A 21,046-nucleotide genomic window follows, 5' to 3' on the forward strand; every position below is an offset into this window, starting at 1 on the left:
AACGCTGGCCCCCTTGGCCTGAAAGTGAGATGAGTGCCGCAACCCCATAGTCACCTTTGACAGGACTTAACCATCCAGGGGTCCTTTACCTTTACCTTACTGGGAATGGATTTTCATCATAAGGACATAAGAAGATGCTGCTGGATCAGGCCAATGGCCCATCTAGTGCAGCATCTGTCCCTATAGTGGCCAGTCAGGTGCCTATGGAAAGCCGACAAGTACTCTCCCCTCTTGTGATTCCCAGGCACGGATATACTCAGAGGCTTTCTGCCTATGGCAGTGGAGGCAGAACACAGCCACTTTGGCTGATAGCGACAGGACTGTGGGACATGTGGCCCACTAGATATTGCTGGACTGAAACGTGTGTGTCATCTCAGTCCACTGACCATGCTGGTTGGGGCTGGTTGGGAGGTGGAGCCTCAAGGTCATCAAGATTCTGCACCTGTGCTCTCTACTCTCCCTATGTATACCACACAGAGCTTGACATTGTTCGGTTAACTGTCACCAAGCATTTTCATCCAGTCTGCTCCTGGCGGTGGCCATTTATAGACGATTGAATTTTCAAGTGAGAGAGATCAATGGCAACTCTCTTGAAGAAATTCTCCCATCTTTGAAGCGATTCATTTAGATGGAGCTTCTGATAAGTACCTGGGATGATTCTTCACTCATAATGGATAACCCAGCACCTCAGGTCATTCAGCCCTTTTTTAAAGGATTTGGTGGCTGTGAAGATTATCAGTCAATAGATATATATTACCCTGCCTGCTTTGGACTCCTCCATTTTGAGGCATTGGTATCAGAGCAACCTGGGCCTCGGTTGAAGTTTTGGCTCTTCCAAATGACACAAACATCATTAGAAGATGTTGCTCTTTTGGTGCCCAAAGGGATATAAATTCTGCCCAAACAGTGGCATGCTTACTTGACAGGGTTGTTGTGAAAATGAAATAAGGGAGATGGACTACCGTGAGTGTACTACCCTGAGCTCCTTAAATGGAATAAAAATGCAAGAAATGAATGTGTGCATGTATCTTTCTGTGATTTTTTTTTTAATGTTCACTTGGCTAAGATGCCATCAATACAGTACTTTGTATTGATTCTTATTTCTAGTTTGTGCAGCTTAATTATGCTTTTGCCTCCCAGGGGAAGAAACTTCCAGCTAACATTAGCGAAGATGTAGAGGAAGGAGAAGTGTCTGATGAGGACAGCGCTGATGAGATGGAAGATGACTGTAAACTGATGAATGGAGACGTAAGTATTACAATGCAGAAGGGGGCCCTTAATGCAAAAGTTGGTGCAGAGTGGAGTTGGGATAACATTAGTGAATAACATTTACCAGTGTTAAAGCAGAGTAAAGGTGTTTCTGCAGGAATTGGGGTGGGGTGCTTTGTTAGCTGTGAAGAACCCCCTAACTTTTATGGTGGGGTGATCTTCATCCCCTAAAATCATAGAACTGTAGAGTTGGAGGGACCATGAGGGCCATCTAGTCCAACCCCCTGCAATGTAGGGAAACTATTGCTCAAACCCATGACCCTGGGATCAAAAGTCTCATGCTCTACCAACTGAGCTATCCACAGGGATAAATGGCACACCCCACACATCTTACCCCACAAGAACCCTCTTCACAGACACACCACTCCAGACTTAAACACACACACACAAACACACACACAAACCGCCTCCCCCTCCAGAAGATTTGCTAGGAGGAAAGTGGTGTTCTCATGGTGATCCAAGGCTGTAGATCATTTACTATGGCAATATGTCCCTGTGAACCACATGCCACGTGCTTAGCCAGTCAAACACTCAAGCCACTAGCCCATACTACCTGCCCACTTTGCACTGTGCCACTGCCGTGCTCTTATCCAAAGTAAAGAGGCAATGTGGTGTAGTGGTTTGATCATGGGCCTGGTAAAACATATGGCATGTGCTTGACGGGAATACACTGCGGCAGGCGGGGGTTTTTTTCTAGAGCAGAAAAGAGCCTGCATGTGTTTAGGCGTTATGATCTTAGCAGGAGGATCTAGCAATACGGTAAGCCTCTGATGCTTCAAAAAGCAGTACAGAACCAGGACAATTGTGGGGAATCTTTGGCGGTCCCAGGCTCCACATCTTCCCCATATAGCAGGCATAGGCAAACTTAGCCCTCCAGATGTTTTGGGACTACAACTCCCACCATCCCTAGCTAACAGGGCCAGTGGTCAGGGATGATGGGAGTTGTAGTCCCAAAACATTTGGAGTTTGCCTATGCTTACCATATAGATTTGGGCCTGAAAGACCAAGGAGAAAAGTGTGGGGAGGAGCATGGAGGTTAAGTTGTGAGCCAGCAGAATTGGTGGTGTTCCCCAGCTTCCATTGCTGGTAACTGGGCAGGCCTGTTAAGCTTCCAATTTCCCTGTTTTGTGGAGCTTGAGCTAATAGGAGATTCTGATCTTAAACAGGCAGGTATCTGGTGTTTAGTTTTGTTTTTTTTAAAAAATCATCATCGAGTACCATTTTTTGAAGCAGGCGGCATTGGAGAAAATGATGGGGTTTTGGTAGTACTTTTACTCTTGGTTTTTTTCTTCCAGATTTGTTATCTCTTACCCTCACCTTCTTATTTCTACATTCCTCTTGTTTTTACCTTTATTCATTCAGCAGAATAACAAAGAAAAGCATTTCCTGGACTGCTAAAGGTTGCAGGTTAAGGACTGCCTGTTTGAATGTTTGCACTTTTCAGAACAAAAACAATACTTCACCACAGATATTTTAAAAAGGGTTCCGTTCTACTGTCTCCTTGACATGCTGTTTTTCCTATGTGGTGGATTTCTTCGGGGGGAGGGGGGTTGTGGGGTGCTATTCAAAGGTGCAATGATAACAGTCCAGGAAAAGTTTTGCCTCTTGGTTCTCCTGAGTGTTTCCTTGGAGGACAAACTTTTTAGACCTGTGCTATGCTGGTGGGGGCTTCTCTTAGACCTTGTCAACCCAGCTATCAGTTCTTTTGTGATGTCTGATGTTCCCTCTGATGACCTTTTGTCTCCTTTTCTTTCCTGACCCATTGCACCCTTTCAAAGTGGAAGGTATGGTAAAAGCAGATTGTCGGTCATAGAGTTATAGCCTGCTTTAGCTTTGAAGCAGTGTAGAAAATTGCTGTGTTACCAAACCACAGTTGTGCTGAAACGGGGGTGGGGTGGGGTGGGTGAGAGAGATACTGGGTGGAGGTGTTGTGATCCTATCGCATTGGAACATTAAATGCCAATCAAAATGCTCAGCAAAACTATGAAACTCAAATTATGCTAAATCCAAACAAAACACGCACCTGTTCCTGATCAGAGACCAGTTAAAACTCAGGCCATCATTCTGTCTCACACAGGTGCACTTTGTTTAAATATTATTTATTCCAACCATTAATAGACTGCTTAATAACAATGGTTGCTAAGTGGTGTACAAGCGGCTTTATAACAATGATAATAAAAATCAGTTTAAACTATAATATCAGAATTCAGTTTAAAATGCCTGGTGGGATCAAAAGAAACATCTTCAATAGATGCCAGATGTTTGCCAGGGAGGGGGTTGCTGTCTGACCTATAGTGGAAGGAAGTTCCATAAAACTGGGGCCACAAACTTGGACAAATGGCTGCTGGTGGATACAAGCCACACATAGTTAAATGGTGGAAGTCGCACAGACCAGGAAGCATCAATAGCCACCAACTTTTGGATGGCTTTAAAAGAGGACTGGACAAATTCATGGAGGCTAGAGCTATCAGAGGCCGCAACCTGTGATCCAGCAGGGTATTCCTATGTTTTTATGGTGTACGTGGAAGGCTGGGTGTAGCCAGGCCAAGTACTTCAGCACCAGGGCAAGGGACCTGTGGCCACCTAAATGTTGTTGGGCTAGAATCCCCATGATTCTTGACTATTGGCCATGCTGGGCTCATAAGAGCTGTAGTCGAGCAACATCTGGAGGAGCACAGCTTCTCCATCCTTGGCTTAAACCTCCAGTTGTGGACTGGAAACTGGTGATGCAAGATCCTCCAAGACGGACCGGCTCCTAGCCTAGGAGCCTTCTGGAGAGCTTCCCCACTGCTTAGCATCAGGACCTCCTCCTTCTGGACAGCTCCCTTTGCCTGGCTTGCAAGGCTGCAACTGTGTGAGGAACTCCCTCCCAGGTTGCTCACTAGGCTAAAAATGCCAGCATGAGGTTCCAGCCCTAGAAGCAACAGGAGTAGAAAGTAATTTTGTCTGTTTTCTCAATAGCTTGCACAAACACTATAGAAAATCAATACTTAACCCAATTGAATCTGTTGCCGTTTGCCTGCTGCGAATCTTCCTGGGCTTCACTCAAGCACCAGCCTTTAGGGAGGAGAGGAGATGAAATTTCATTTTCCTTTCTCCCCTTCCCACCCCCCACAGAAAAAGAAAAGAAAAAGTCTTGGAGGGAAGTTGGGAAGACGAAACTAAGAGAGGAGAAATCTTCATTCCTTCTGAAGGGGCCCATCTGTATTGTATTAATGTTTCCTTTTGATTTAGTTTAAATTATATTTTTTTAAAAAGCTGGAGCAGGGACCTTCACTTTGTGTTGCATCTTTGTCTTCATTAGCTTTCAATTTGTTTCATCTGCTTTAAAAGGAGGAAAAAACAAACAAACCCAAACTTTCTGCAAGCAACATCTGGGTTTCCAGATGCATTTGACAGGCCCTGCTCTTGAATGGCACTTTGAAAGCACGGAAACTGACAGCTGGTATTTTGATACCATTAATCCCCATTCGGTGGCTAATTAAGAAAGCATAGGCTGCGTTCTTCTGAAGGTACAAGTTGCTTGGAAGTTAGAGCCAACAGGTAGGAAAGATGCACACACATTCCTACTGTGCATCATATGCCATTTAACCCTCTTCCAAAGAAGCTGAAAACCAGGCAGTTTTATGAGGTCGTTTTCTATCCTGCACAACTTCCAGTGTAGTAGAAAATCGACATTGGGTAAAATGAATGATACAGTTTATGGTATATTTTTTCTAGCCACACATGTTTCAGGATTGTAAAATGTCCGAAAGCAAAGCCATGTGTGTAGTATCAGGAGAAGGGCACTCAAATTCCTTGCCTGGGTTGATTTGGGCTCAAAACACCACATCAGACTCTATATTTTACCCCAGTAAGTCAACATTGCCTGTTTTTCTTCGTTGTTTCTTTTTAAGCATATACTGCATTTGGAAGATTCACTTGGTTTTCTTGGCATTTTTGTGTCTGTGTGGTTTTTATTATTATTATTATTTGCAGAGTGAAAACTGTGCCTGAAATTTGGGGGCCTGGCTCACTGCTGGGCAGATATCAGTAAAGTAGGAAAATGACATTGTAGGTCTATTTCTGCAGTGAAAAGTGATCCCAGGGTGGCTTCCAATCCTGTTTTCGTGGGGAAAGTTTTAATGCATAATCTACAAAGAAGCTCCAGAAATAGACCAGAATATATAACAGTACTATGCTTTTAGAAGATACTTTTTTTCTGAGAGCTCAAAGCATTCCCCATATTATTCTGTCTCTCACTCTCTCTTTTGTGGACAAAAATTCAAGTTTCTATTTATTACATGTGGGACCTGCTGCAAGAAAGTTGCTGTGTGGAGTGTTCCTGTTTGATATTGTAGCCAGCTGGCTCAGCCCATATCCAGGACACTCCATTCTGTTCCCCTGCTTGGTATCCCATTCTCCGTCCCAGCAGACATTCATCATTCTGTGACCACAGAGCATGCACAGGTTTTATTGGCTGTTCCACCCCCCCCCCCAAAAAAAAAGAGTTTCTGTACTTTTGGGGCTCCTCCAAGCATACTGAGCATTCCTTTTGTTTCTCAATAACCCTGTTTGGGCTGCACAGCCAGCATATCTCATAATTTGAGTTTGCTCTTAATACATGTAAGTGGGATCTGAAGCAAACAGACTCCAACTCAAATGTTGATGTGGAGTGCTGCTGTTCATTGAGCCACCCGTGTCATTTTAAAGATCCCATTCCATTCCCCTTCCCCATTTTCACTGCCCCATTTCTCAACATCATCTGACAATTGAACAACCTCATTCCTCACTGGACTGGGTTTCAGTTACAGATGGACTGGGTTTGTTTTATAGTGGGGGAAGGGTGCTTATGTACATGTGTGTTCTCTTACATTATTTTTCTAAAGATTTTTGGTACTACTTCAAACCTCAAGGGTTCCCACAAGCCTTCTAATACCTCCGCCTCATAAATGGATAGAGCTGTTGTCTTTGCGTAAGGATCCTCAAGGTGGTGGTTAATATATTGGATGAGACATACTTGGGCCACTTCCCTGTCTAAAACAAATATTGTGCATGTGGAGTGTTTTGATCGCTCTGGAGATGCTATCTAAATACAGTGCTACCTCGGGTTAAGAACTTAATTTGTTCTGTAAGTCTGTTCTTAACCTGAAACTGTTCTTAACCTGAGGTACCACTTTAGCTAATGGGGCCTCCTGCTGCACCGCTGCTGCGCGATTTCTGTTCTCATCCTGAAGCAAAGATCTTAACCCGAGGTACTATTTCTGGGTTAGCGGAGTCTGTAACCTGAAGCGTCTGTAACCCGAGGTACCACTGTAATAAGAATAGCTGTGGTGCTCTGAGTGGGATCTGAATTGCCAGCTCCATAATACCAATGGAGGACTAAGGATACCCTGTGCTGGTCAATGAATGCAAAGATTCTGAGATGATTGACAGGGACTTGGTGCTGAATTTCTGATTTGCCTCGCACCTAACTGTATATTAAAATGGTTTAAAAAATAGAGTCTGCAAATATGCTTTTTAGTGAGGAAGCCCCATTGAAGTAGGACTTACTTCTGGATAAGCATACATGGGATTGCATTTTAAAGGGGCGGGGAACCCTAAGCCTTTCACTGTGTATATGTTCAGCATATTGCTCCTTTACACTGAATTATGACCTACCTACCATTGACTTATGATAGATTCCACATCGAGTACCCTTGGCCACCTCTATCTCAATCACAATTTTTCTCTCTATGGGTCCAGCTACCTTTAATGGCTAGTATTTGGCTCCCTTGCAAGTGATTTAAGCCTTGGAAAAACTGCACAACGATGAGTCTGCTAAGGTTTCCTTCTGTTCCGAGAAGAACGCTAGTGGCTTGGTAACAAAGCATGTCTCGTCAAAGTTGTTCTTGTTGCTAACAGTAGTTTCCTCCCTTCACCCCTCCTTTTTTTTTTGGTTCCCTTTCAGTTTTGCAAAGTATTCTTAAAAATATGTGCTTTTCGCTTTTCCTTTCAACAACATCACTCTGTTTGATCACAGACAACACATTCGAGGCACTTTTCCACCAAAGGAATTTGTCTTGTTGAGGGCACTTCAGAATACCTCTCCTGGGTATCAAGAAGAATTCTATCATTCTAGCACAGAGGAATAGAATGATAACTTTGCTGCCCAGTGTAGAAATCATGGGGCTATATCCATGCTGCAGAATCAAACTGAGTTACCAGTCATTCCCTGGGAAGGAGGGATGGGGATCTCAAACAGAGGGTGCTCAGCACCTTCAACCAAACAATATTTCCCAGGATTCCTTGGGGGAAGCAATGATTGTGTAAAACGAGCATCTGTTTGTAGTGCGGATATGTCCCATGAGACTACCAATCCAGTCTTGGCATGTAGTTTATTTTGAGCAAATGTAGAGCTTGCCGTAGTCTGTTTCCTTTTCATTTAACGTTTCTGTAATGTTTTAGTCGGCTTTGGGCTAGAATCCAAGTGTCCAGCTCTCCTGTGTGTCTTAACCCCCAGCCTCCCCTTTCTTACCTGCAGGCCTCGACCAATCGGAAGCGAGTGGAGAACATTGCAAAGAAGAAGCTGGACTCTCTGATCAAGGAATCCAAAATCCGCGACTGCGAAGACCCAAATAATTTCACAGTGACCACCATGACGCCCTCTGGGAAACTTGGCAACAAGCATGATTTCAAGAAGGTAAAAAAATTGTGCTCTTGGGTTTGTTTGTTGCCTTATCTGCTTTGCCACAAAAGACAAGTGGAGAGTCGGGTTCAGGACCATTTCCTTTTGTTTCACATTGCAAAAGCATTTGCAATGGCTGTTTCCCTGAGGAACAAACAAACAAACAAACAAACACATGAACAGACACCTTTAATCCCCCTTGTTTGCAGATTCAAAGGCCCTGTTAGGCCGAGGTCTCCATCTCCTTATATAGCAAGTATATTCCATCTATACTTTATATGTTTCCTAAAGAAAATGCAATAAGTATGGGGCATAATTCCACTACCCTTAAAGCTCTCGAAAGATCAATCTCTAATGTTGCATCTGTCATGTTGTAGCTCCATTGTGGGCCCATATTTATAATACTGTGTGCAAATCTGGTCTCTCCATCTCAAAAATAAATATAATAATATCCAGAGAAACCGAAACAAAGGTCAACAGAACCTTCCTGAGGCAAGGCTGAAAATTTTTAGGAATGGCATGCATTTGGAAATAAATTTTTCTGAGGCTGTATAGACACCATATGTGTTTTAAGCATAAGGTAAAGGTAAAGGGACCCCTGACCATTAGGTCCAGTCGTGACCAACTCTGGGGCTGTGGCGCTCATCTCACTTTATTGGCCGAGGGAGCCGGCGTACAGCTTCTGGGTCATGTGGCCAGCATGACTAAGCTGCTTCTGGCGAACCAGAGCAGCGCATGGAAATGCCATTTACCTTCCCGCCAGAGCGGTACCTATTTATCTACTTGCACTTTGACGTGCTTTTGAACTGCTAGGTTGGCAGGAGCAGGGACCGAGCAACGGGAGCTCACCCCGTCGCAGGGATTGACCTTCTGATCAGCAAGCCCTAGGCTCTGTGGTTTAACCCACAGCGCCACCTGCGTCCCGTTTTAAGCATAAGACATCCCTAAAGAATTCTAGGAATTGTAGTTTAAAGGTGCTGGGAAATTGTAGCACTCTCTCTCTCTCTCTCTCTCTCTCTCTCTCTGTGTGTGTGTGTGTGTGTGTGTGTTAAACTATAGCTCAAAGAGAGAAGCGAAGAGTGAGAGTGAGTGAGAGTGAGTGAGTGAGTGAGAGAGAGAGGGTGGGGTGCTTTAAATGTATGGTGCTATGCAGCCTTAGTCCCTTGAGCCCAATACAGATCAAAACCCTTCAGAGTTAAGGAACAATACATAAAGGAGATGCATTTTGCCACAAGTTTTTCCTCCTGCTCGGGGGCGGAGGAAGGGGGGTGCAGTGGGGGCAGGCTGCCCTGAGTGTCACCACTGAGTGGAGTGACAAAATGCTGGGTGGCACTCACTGCGGGGCCTGCAGCACGCCTGAGCCATGCATCTCTCCTGGGAGTGACGCAGTTGCTTGGGTGCCCGCAAACTCCACGCTGCCCCAAACGGTCCGCCTGTTGCCTCCCCCTCAGCTGTAGGGTGGCTGAGTGGGAGGAGGCAGGCAGACTCCTCAGAAGCCCTGTGGAGCATCCTGCCCCGGCTTGCCCCGCCCCATGGATGGCTGGCCCCGCCCCTGGGCAGCTGGCCCTGCCCCTAGGCGCAGGGCACGTGCACTGCCCCAGACGCCCAATTGGCTTGCTCCACCACTGCTCCTGCTCCCACTTCTCTTTCCAACCTTCAGTCTCCCATCAACAATGTGAGGGGGTAGGGGACACCCATGACCCTAGACACTACCGCATACGTGCCCTGATCTCCTAGGAACCCTGGGAAATTAGAGAATGTGGGAAGTGATTTAATCCTGGAGTCGGACCCAGCCAGGCCTTGCTGTCTGACTTCTGCTTCTGCTGAACGTAGGTGGAATAGCTGAGGTTGTAAACAGTTATTTGAGGGGAGGCATCAAATCACTTGTGGTTCTCGTTGGGCTGATGGATAGGGTGGTGGTCTTGCTACCCTGCCTTTCCCCTTGACAAAGCCATCTGCAGTCGGTACTCTCCTGGGAGGACTGTACCATCTGCTTTTTCTTTAAAAAACTGCATTCAGTAGTATGCTGCTTTCAGAGAGCAAGGGAATTATTACTCCTCTTATTAGCCCTTTTGCTGCCTCTCTGCCAAGGTACTCTGGGCCATTTTTCTGCACCGCTCCACTAATGCCAACATAAATGCCGTTGTGTTGCCTCAGCAGGGCTGACTCTTCCCATTAGCGTGAGTTGTTCTATTAGCAGTGTTAGTTGTGCTTGGATAAATCTGACTGTATTTTTAGAGTAGCAGCATCCTTTTGTTTGTAAACACAAACACCCACACAATTCTCTGCCGCCTTTTAAATAGCAGCTGAAGTCTGAGAAATCCATCTATTTTGGGATAGGTCTCTCTTTTGTGTCATTATTTGGTATTTCTATTCCTGGGTAGTTTTCTTTCTTTCTTTCTTTCTTTCTTTCTTTCTTTCTTTCTTTCTTTCTTTCTTTCTTTCTCAGCTTTGGCAAGCTTAAATGTTCTCTTTGTTCTTTGGCTATTCTTGCCGGATAATTTCCTACTAAGGGGCCAACAGGTATTAAGGATTCTGCCTGTGGAGAACAGGATCTGCCATGGGGAAGGAACAGGAGGGGTTTTGGGGGGCGGGGGGGGGAGGCTTAGGGATGGATGAATCTGTCAACTTCAGTTTCTCATGTTTTCCAATCTTAAATTCCATTCTTCACATTTCTACAGCAATTTGTTGTTGTTTTAAAAATCCTCAGGGAAAAAATGCCAGCATTTTAGTGAGAATTTATCCCAGAACAAACATGTTTGTATGCAGTTTTGATTCATATAAACATTTGTACAAGCATTTTTCTCCAATAGAATGCATGTTTGGACATTCACTCAGGCATGCATTTTATGCATACATGCATTAGCTGCGATTCCTGCATTGCAGGGGGTTGGACTAGATGGCCCTTAGGGTCCCTTCCAACAATTTTATGATTCTGTGATCTGTGTACACATTGTGTGCTTGGGTAACTGCATCTACAAAATTAGGAGAACTGAGAATTTTGAAGGATGGCTGTGTTTCTGTTTGCATGCCGATTCAAAAAGTGTGAATTGGGTGGTTTCTCATTCAAATGCAAACCGAGTTGAACTTCTTGCTTCAGCCTCCTGTAAGTCTATCCCCCTCCTGCAAAAAAAGACAAAAGAGATGGTACTTTCATCCAAAGAAAGTGGTGTCTGAAAAAGAAGTCAATTGATCATTCACATTACATGCTGGCTGTTCAAAGTTCTCTGGGGACCTTCAGCTGGAAGTGTCTGGGATAAATCCATTGGACTGAGACTGTACGCTCTGAGGTAGGGTTGCTGGATTGCAACTTAGAGACCTGCCCCATAAGTGCCTCAGGAGGCGAGACACCGGCTGTCCCCATCTCCCCCAATATGTCACCAGCGGGACTGCCGTGTGCCGCATCAAGTGCAAATACAGAATCATGTGGAAGCAAGCTGCCTAGTGGCTGATCCCTAATAACACAGTTAATGCTGACTGATCACCACTCTGGCTTTTTCCTCCGCCAGGACAATTGAGCTTGAGCACTAATAGGGCAGTCATTGGCTTCTCTGTTAATCATGACAAATATTTATTGTCTGCCCAGATTGCCCATCCCTTTGTGTATGTGTGCATGCGCCTGCTCTCGTACCACCAGATGCGCAAAGGACACTGATGCAAAGAGAACTGGTGTTCTGTTGTTGTTGTTGCTCTTCTTCTTTTTTTATCCCCACTGTGCTAAACTATTTAATATCTGTTTGTTTCCGAGACAGCAACTGCTGCTGGCTTGATCAGAAGCTGTTGAGTGTGTTTGCCTGGGGGTAGGAGACGGAAATGGGGAGAGCATTTCAAAGAGGCCACCATTATTAGCAATTTATGGCTGCCATCTACACCTCGGGATTTTTTTCTAAAATGAAAGGCAGATGCAACTGGGTTCCAAGAAGCCAAGTTCAGGGAGGAGGGCCATAGCTGGGTGGAAGAGGATCTGCTTTGCATACAAAAGACGGCAGGTTCAGTCTGCAGCATCCCCAGGTGCTCCCTGTCTTGAACTCAGGAGAGCTGTCACCCAGCAATACTGAGCTAGATGCACCACTTCCTATGTGTGCGAGAGAGTTCACTGGCAAGGCTTTTGTGCCTTCTGAATCAAACCTGAGGAAGCATCGTGAGGAAGCAGCTGCCAGTAATGCTGGGGTAGCTAAGTCAGTAGAGCATGAGACCCTTCATCTCAAGGTCACGGGTTCAAGCCCCAGTGTTGGGCAAAACATTCATGTCTTGCAGCCGGTTGGACTAGAAGACCCTGGTGGTTCCTTCCAACTCTACAATTCTATGATTCTTCCTTAGGAGGAGAGCAGTCCCCAACAAATACAACATTTGGACCCCGATTTTTTTTTGGGGGGGGGCTTTGGTACTAATCCTTCCTCTGATTCTATTGAGGTCAAATGTCCACCATAGTCTATCCAGCGAGGACTGGCTGTGGGGCCAGGTAGGATGCTTGCACAGGAAGAGCGTGGTGTGAGCAGATGCTCTGGCTAATTGGGCCAAGTCCCTTCTGCCTTTTGTGGTGGCTCCCTCCTCTTCCTTTTGCTTCTAAGCTCACCTTTCATTCAGAGGGCGTTTCTGGCTCTCTGCTCATGAATGAAAGGACAAGGGGGATGAATTGCTGCCTCCCATGTCTCAATCGGGATCTGCCTGTGAAAACAACATGTTTAATCTGATCTCAGATGATGTTGTTTTCTTGGTCTGTAGCTCCTGCAGGGGAAATGAAGAGCGATTTTTCATACACACCACCGCTGTTCTCTGTTTTGGTTAACGCTTAACTCTGGGCTGACCTTCTGATAATCTGCCCTTTAATTATCAGAAGGGCTTAAAAAACAAACAAAAGTGAAATTGGCATGCAGTGCGAACAGAGCTCGTTGCTTTTTATTATAGGCTGCCAGAGTATTTTTGTTAATGTATCTGCATTTGCAACAGGTATATCACATAAGTAGGACGGCTTTATCTAAGGCAACACAGGAACATTGGAAATGGCCTTATACTGAACCAGACTCTTGGTCCATCTAGCTCAGTATTGTCTACACTGACTGGCAGCTGCTCTCCACGATTTCACTCAAGAGTTCTTTTCAGAGCCAACCAGAGATACTGGAGATTGAACCTTCTGCATGCAAAGCGGATGCTCTCTCTCTCTGAGCTTTAGTCCTTCCCCAGCTGCATTATGAGCTTGTAGCTGAGGTGAGGATTTGAATCAGGGACTCCCTGTCTTTGTCATCGTGTTCAAGAGGTGAACCATAATTTCCACTGCAAGAATTTCTGACATTTTTCTTTTTCTCACTCTATAGAAAATGAAAACCACTTTGCAGAATTATCTTTGTGTGTTCTCAAATGTTATTTTTTTAATAGTGACTCCCACCCCCCACCCTCAAATACCTAGAAAGGATATTGTGGAGAATGCAAAGCAGTGACCTGGCTACCAGCCAGTTTGCTGCATAGTAGCAAATAAGAGAGGGGGGGCGGGGAAGAAATAGGAAGAGCCTGTGCTTCACCCCTCAGAAATAGTTGGAGAATTTCTCCCCCACCCTGAGAAATCCAGTGAAATGCTCCCCTCCCCATATCCATGCCCACAAACAAGGTGGATAATTTTGAGAGGGCTTTTTGAACACAAGGTGAACCAGACCCAATATTTCTTTCTCTGCAAAGCAGTCCCCAGCAGCAGAAAAGTGCAGTGATCCTCCCAAATCCAAAAGGTAGGCTAGGCTAGGGTTACCAGATGTCCCCATTTCCCGGGACAGTCCCCAGATTTGTGAATAAGTCCCCGGACAAATTCCATCCCTGGAATGTCCCCGGATTTCATCTAATGTCCCCAGGAAATGCAGCAGCAGCAGTCTCTCAGCAGCCTGGAGCAGTTGGCTCTGGCTGGCTTCAGGAAGTCCCCATATGATGGTGGTGCAGAGACTCTAAGATGCAGCTTCCGGGCTGCCTCCACCTTCCCTGACCCCAGCAACTAAGCTGTGAAGGGAGGCTTCATGCTGCCTATCGGAGCAGCCTCCCAACTCCTACTCGCGTGCAAGCAGGAGCGGGGCAGGGATCTCTCAGCTGTGAAGGGAGGCTTCATGCTGCTTATCAGAGCTTGCGTGCAAGTAGGAGGGGGCAGGGATCTCTCAGGCAACGGGAAGGCTTGCTTCCCAGCTGAGGGATCCCACCCCCTCCTGCTTGCACACAAGTAGGAGTTGGGAAGGGGCTGCTCTGGAAGGCGGTTCCGGATTCATTGAAAAAAAACCTGGTAACCTTATGCTATTGTGTTTGTTTCTACACAGCCAGAACGGATGCTGAATCTATGCATGAGATCGTTTGGATGGCTTAGAGCACGGGTGTCAAACACAAGGCCTGCGGGCTGAATCCGGCCCGCCAGACCTCGTCATGTGGCTTGTGTAGCCGCCACTGGCCGCCAGCCTTCACCTTTTATTCTCGCTTTTTTTTTTTACACAAGAAAGCCACCTCTTCAGCGCATGCGCGGTAGCCTACAAGCCAGAGAACGTCTGCCCTCTAGTGGTGCCGCGGCCCCCCGATGTATTTGAGTTTGACACCCCTGGCTTAGAGGATTAGTAAAATTCATGGAAGAGAAGGCTATGTTCCACTTTCACTGTCAATAAGCAGTGTGCCCATGAATGCCAGATTTTGGAAATGGTACAGGGGGGAGAGAGTGAGGTTGCATTCAAATCCTGCTTGCTTGCAGGCTTCCTATGGGCATCTGGTTGGCTACTGTGAAAACAGGATGCTGGACTAGACAGGTCTCCTTTCAGCGACTCTTGCAGCCAGGCTGGTGCCAAATAGATTGCTCTGCTTTCCTTTTGACCACTGAGGCTGCAAGGCGGGTCTTGTCGTCTGGGCATCCCAGGACCTCCATACACACCACTGCCCAGGCTTCCATCCCAGAGAGCTCACTTTGGTGCGGCTAACGCTGCAGAAACAATGTGGGAGGCAGCAGTTATGAGTTACCTGTCTCTGCAGCCACAGCAGGTGCTGTGATTCTCTAGCGGTTTGACTTCACCCTGGATGCAAACTCTGTTGTCTCTCGAGACAGGCAGGTGCCAGCAGCAGCAGCAACAGCAACAACAAAGACACCGTCCTTCTCCCCAGTCCCTCCCCCCAAGCAAACTGGATGTCGACAGACAGCCCTGAATTTCTTAGCACTTGAAGAAGGGACAGTGCGTTCCCCTTTGCCAACAGAACCACTTCACTCACATTCCTGGATGCAGTTCTCCCTGTTGTGATGTTCCACTGGTAGAACATCAGCCCAGTCTTGCACATGCTTACATCTTGCTGTCATTCTACCACTCGAGAAACAAAAGGGTGTGTGTGTGTGTGTGTGTGTGTGTGTGAATCAGGCTTTGTTCATTCATTACTTTTGCTTCGGTGCTCAAATTTAAGCCCCGGAATGTCACAGTGGATTACAGCTTCTGAATATTCTCTGCTGCTGCTCCCTTGATGGCCAGCCTACATTCCATATGCCTCTTGAGTTGAGTTGTATAACTCTCTGACGTCTCGGAGGCCTGCACAGGAGGGAGAGAAACATCCAGGCATATCCAAGTCCTTGCTTTTAATCTCTGCACCTGAGCGACAAAGCATAAAGATCACCTGCCATTTGCTTGGATGTTAGTTAATAAGCTGTTGAGATGAGGTCTGGAGCCTTCCTGAGTCTGTTAAGAAGCTAATTCTGGATGAAAGGTGCAGGCTGGAGGGGATTGCTTCTAATCCAACAATCAAAATCCTTATAGGCTTGTTAAAATACAAGTTTACCAACAGCTGTTGCCTCGAGAGATCTTGAAAGGCTTGTCTACGTTCAGACACTCAGGTAGGGAAGGGGGATAGATTAGACTGATTTCACATTTAAAGGTGAGCCTCTATGATCTGCGCTTTCTGAAACAATACGAGAACAAAAACACAGCCACCCCTAAAAAAATTGCAATGCTCAGAATTTTTCAGTACAGTTATCTGGCCCTGCAATATGCTCAGAAATGTATATACTAGGGTAAAGTGTCCATACAAATGTGATTTGTATTCATTGCGTTAAGGGAAATGCATTGCGTTAAGGGAAAGATCTTGCAGAAATACTGGGAAAAATTGCACACAGAAAAATGCATATTAGGAGAAATTTGCACTAAAATGTTGATGAATTTCCCTGAGGACTGTTAAAAATTGCACACTGAGGTGGTAATGCAGAGAACTGAAGATCAGAGAGGTGAGAAACTGGGGAAAACCAAAAATGGGCAGACTCATCCATTCCTCCCCTCAGGCAGTTACTGGGGGGGCTCTAGAATTCCTGGTCTGGACCGCAACTTATGCCTTCCCTTTAAACAGTTTTCTGTACTCCAGTCAGTGGCAGGCAGGTAGTTCTAGAGGGAGCTGCTATTTGCATTTCCCACAATGCCGTGGAGCAGTGCAATACCTGGGGAATTGTAGGAAATTAAAACGGCAGCTTCCAGATGCCCTGCCAACATTAGGATACTATTGTTTCCAAGAAACCCCACTAGGCCTCCTCTAGCAGATGGAAAGCGTGACTTTTATGACCCCTGGTGTGGATTAGGCCTGGAGCACAGAGAGGTGATATGATAGCCATCTTCAAATATCGGAAGGGCTGTCAAAGGGAAGATGGCTCCAGCTTATTTTCTGCTACTCAAGAGAGTAAGACCCGAACCAATGGATTCAAATGACAAGGAGATTCTGGTTAAGTATAAGGAAGAACTTCATGATGGTAAAAGCTGTTTGACAGTGGAACTGGCTCCCTTAGAAGGTGGTAGACTCTCCTTCAGTAGAGGTTTTAAAGAAGAAGTTGAATGGGCATCTGTCAGGGATGCTTCAGTGTTGATTTCTGCATTGTAAAGGGGTTGGACTAGATGTCCCTTGGGGTTCCTTCCAACTTCACAGTGCTATGATTATAAGTCATTTAAGAAGGAAGGAAGGGAGGGAAAGAGAAAGAAAGAAAGAAAGAAAGAAAGAAAGAAAGAAAGAAAGAAAGAAAGAATCTCCAATGTACTTCTTTAGGTAAGTGACAGCTTCAAGGGAACCTCAGCCATAGCCCCATATTGATTTTGGGCCATTTCCAGTTGTGCAGTCATTTCAACCAGACACCTGGAATGGACTCGGAAGAAGCTCCAGTCCCTGAAACTGGCAAACATCATCTGTTCTCTCTACCCCTCCCACACTTGAGTTTTCACTCTCAGCTCTAAATTTCATGTATGAAGCATTGCAAATTGAACGGCACAGACGAACGCCATGCTTTTCAGCGGATTCACTTCACTCAATTCACCTGCAAGGCGTCATGTTCTAAGTAATCGAGTGACGACAAATCAAATGCAGTTTGTGCTTGTGTGAACAAACCGCTCTGGGAGAGCCCAGCAGTCTTGATGGATTTATTTCACAGAGAGCGAGAGAGAGAAAGAAAGGGTGAAGGATTGGCTGCCTTTGTCACTGGGGCTCAGCTGTCTCTGTGATGGAGTGCTGCCCTCTAGAGGAGTTATGATTCACGGGCCCCAAAGACTCTCATTCATTTAATTCTGTGGGGGGGGGGGGTTTCATCAGTACAGCTGATTCACAGCACTTGTTCATTTTTTATTTTTTTTAATGTATTGAAGTCAACATGAGTCTACTCCTTCCGTGTCCTGGTTCCCAGCCAGGTTGGCACCATGGAACCCATGACATTCAGTGACATGTTACAGGAACATGTTATTGTGAACAAGTCCTGTTCAGGGTCTGTGTGTGTGTGTGTGTGTGTGTGTGAGAGAGAGAGAGAGAGAGAGAGAGAGAGAGAGAGTAATATATTTGATTACCTATTATAATTGCCTTTAGTTCATGTTTTTACATATTTATTTTGAAACAATGTACAATTCATATTTGTCATAGTGATACCCAAGTATTTAACTTTTTTTCCAATTTGAAGCCCTGTTTTCTCCAGCAAAACCTTCTGGTTTTCTGTTGTCATATTCTTTGTTAAAATTTTCAATTTCTGGTGGTTCGTCTTAAAACCTGCTAATGTACCGAAGTCATTTAGTTTGTCTGTAAGAGTTCCTGCTCCCTGCAATGGCCTTTCCAGAGTTAACATTGTCATCAGCATATGCTCTTAGTTTCTTTTTTAATCTTTATTGCCACAATCCTCTCATCTTGCCTAATATCTCTAAGCAACACTTCTAGGACCAGAATGAACAGTAGCAAGGTAATGGACATCCTTGCCTTGTTCCCTTCTGTAAATCCAGTTGGGGGAAGATAGCTCTCAGACCTCTTCTTCCACCACCCCAGCCTCCCATTATCCTCAGATTCCCCTGTAGCTACACAGCCACGCAAGGCCATGTGGCTGCAGAGTTGGCTGTAGGCCCTTGTCAGACAGCATCCCTGGGGAACAGGGCTGGAGCCACTGAGGGGAAGGCCCTGTCAACCTTCTCAAGCTTTTCTGGGACAACAACTTCCCTTTCTCAGTTCTCAGGCCCCCCTGGGGTCTTTCTTTGCTTGGCCTGGGCTTGGCTCTACTTGACCTGACCTGACCCTTGCTTCTGTTTTCCCTCTGAGCCCCAAGAGAACAAGATAATGCTTTCTCTTCAGAGCTCATTGTAAGATAAATTGCCCTTTGTCCTCACAACATCCCTGTGATGTAGGTTAGGCTCACTTGCTGCAGAGCTGGTGTGGTGCTGTGGGTGCAGTGCCAGACTAGGACTTGGGAGAACAGGGTTCAAATCCCAACTCGGCCATGAAGCTCACTGAGTGACCTTGGGGCCAGTCACTGCCTCTCAGCCCAACCTACCTCACAGGGTTGTTGTGAGGATAATCTGGGGAAGAGGAGAACCTTGTAGAAAAAGGTGGGGTACAAAATGCAATAAATAAAAATAAACAAAATGCCACGGGTCATCTGGTGAGCATTGTGGGGGCATGAACGCTGATAATAATAATAATATATTATTTATACCCTGCCCAACTGGCTGGGTTTCTCCGGCCACTCTGGGCGGTTTGCCACAGAATATTAAAATACAATAACCTATTAAACATTAAAAGCTTCCCTAAACAGGGCTGCCTTCAGATGTCTTCTAAAAATCTGTTAGTTGTTTTTATCTTTGACATCTGGTGGGAGGGTGTTTCACAGGGCGGGTGCCACTACCGAGAAGGCCCTCTGCCTGGTTCCCTGTAACTTGGTTTCTCGCAGCGAGGGAACCACCAGAAGGCCCTCGGCACTGGACCTCAGTGTCCGGGCAGAACAATGGGGGTGGAGACACTCCTTCAGATATACTGGACCGAGGCAGTTTAGGGCTTTAAAGGTCAGCACCTTAGCCTTCCCAGCCCTAGTCTGCTCATGACACCAGGGATTGAGAGGCTTATATGAGCAACTTTTTGAAAACAAAACTAGAACCCCAAGATTCTAGGTTGAAATAGTGGCTCAGGTGCAAATTGATGGCTAAAGTAGAACAAAGAAAGCTGCCATTTACCAGGTCATGCCATTGGTCAATCCAGCTAAGGATTGTCTGCCCTGGTGGACAGCTGCTCTCCTCCATGCTTTCAGTTTGGGAACACTCCCAGCCTTACCAGAAGATGTTGGGGATGGAAGCTGAAGTTTTCCGCCTGAAGTGTTAAGAAACCTACCATTGTGACATGGGCAGAAGCAGTTGTCTACCACACACCAGGAGCCACACACTGGGGTGACCTGCATATGCAAAAAACAAATCTACATTAGAGTTGCAAAAGAACTGCATCTCTTAACACTAGAACTGGCCAGCAGAGTTCCATACAGACTTGGTGAAAGGCAGCCAGGTCATATTCACCTTTTGCATCCAAGGAATGCCGGGAGACAAATGTTTAGCAGAAAACTAATTTGGTTGTAGTGCAAAACGGCTTGTCAGGTTGCCAAAGGCTGTTCTACCGACTTATGCACAGCACCGCACTGGCACTCAGTATTCCAACCCCCTCCCAAAACATGCCCTTAATTTGCTGCCTTTAATTTACATGAGAAATTTCCTCTCCATGATGAAAATTGTCCCCTTCCTATGAATCAACTAAAGCTCTGGTTGCTTAGTCTATCAATTATAACGATGGAAACTTGCTGTCCTTTTAAAGCAGGGCTACGAAAGCTGGTCTTCCAGGTGATGCTTTTGCTTCCAACAGTTCCAGCCAGCGGGGCTGATGCTCAAGGATGATGGTGGTCATTGCAGTCCAGCAAACATCTGGAGGGTCACTAGTTCCCTATTCCTGTTTTAGAGTGTCCCCTCTGCCCAATCACACAAACTTAATTGATGCAAATCTTCCTAAACATTTCCTAGGGATACTGAGTGCTGTTTTTAAATGGCCTGGGCTCCCAAGCAACTGGGTGTAAGGTTGCAAGTTGGGGTACCGGTGTGTAGTAGCTAGATCAGAGACCAATAAAGCTGGCACATCTCATGAGGTGGATCCAAAGCGTTAGTGTTTAAGCTGCCTCCCTAGGCCCCCAGCAGAAAGAGAGATGTGGAATCTCTTAGGGTCATGGGCCACATTCAAGAGAAGAGGATACCTTCTTCTTGCCTTGGAAAGCATAGTTTTTAAGAGTGTCTGGCTAGGATTGGGGAGACCCAGGTCCCAATCTCCACTCAGACATGATATGTAGGGACAGTCACTGCTTCTCTGCCTTAGGATAAGAATAGAGGAGGAGAGAGACTATGTATGCTGCCCTGGATTTCTTGGAGGGAAAGCTGAGAAATAAATGTCATAAATAAATAACTGGCCTCCAGTTAATTTCCACTCTGAGAGACAGGGAGGGATGAGTAGCTATCCTGGCCCTGAAGGCTAAAGCATATGGGCTACCATCCTTAAGAGGGTGGCTATTTGCGTAGCAGATTTCTTCTTTTTTCTTTCTTTTTAAGTTACACTGTGCATGTAGGCTTTCCTTCAGCTAGGCCCCCTAGGAATGGACCCTGCCTGCTCCCTGGGTCAATCTGAAGCAGGCTTGCTAGTATTATTCCCTGACCTGATTCTTGGTGGCAATTGTTAACAAGGCAGAACAGCTGAGTAATGTCTCATCTCGTACTGATTTCCTCTTAGCTCTTTTCATTGTTTATGAAGATGCAGGAACACATTTCTTCCCACTGATGTCCATTTAGGGTAGAGCTCTTTTTCTCTCTGTATCTTCAATAATGATGTTTTGAT

The 21,046-nt window shown here is 45.8% G+C and overlaps 1 protein-coding gene across 1 annotated transcript in view; it reads left to right on the plus strand.

Annotated features, from left to right (window-relative positions):
• Positions 1 to 21,046, plus strand: part of PLCH2 (phospholipase C eta 2) — a 115,423-nt gene that overhangs the window by 51,557 nt on the left and 42,820 nt on the right. Inside the window, exons 10-11 of the mRNA XM_083752912.1 lie at positions 1,141 to 1,248; positions 7,772 to 7,930. Of these exons, the coding sequence (XP_083609038.1) occupies positions 1,141 to 1,248; positions 7,772 to 7,930 (267 nt within the window). The remainder of the gene's footprint in view (positions 1 to 1,140; positions 1,249 to 7,771; positions 7,931 to 21,046) is intronic.

The sequence above is a fragment of the Podarcis gaigeae genome (genome assembly GCF_964106915.1).
Source record: "Podarcis gaigeae genome assembly, chromosome: 8".
Taxonomy (NCBI): Eukaryota; Metazoa; Chordata; class Lepidosauria; order Squamata; family Lacertidae; genus Podarcis; species Podarcis gaigeae.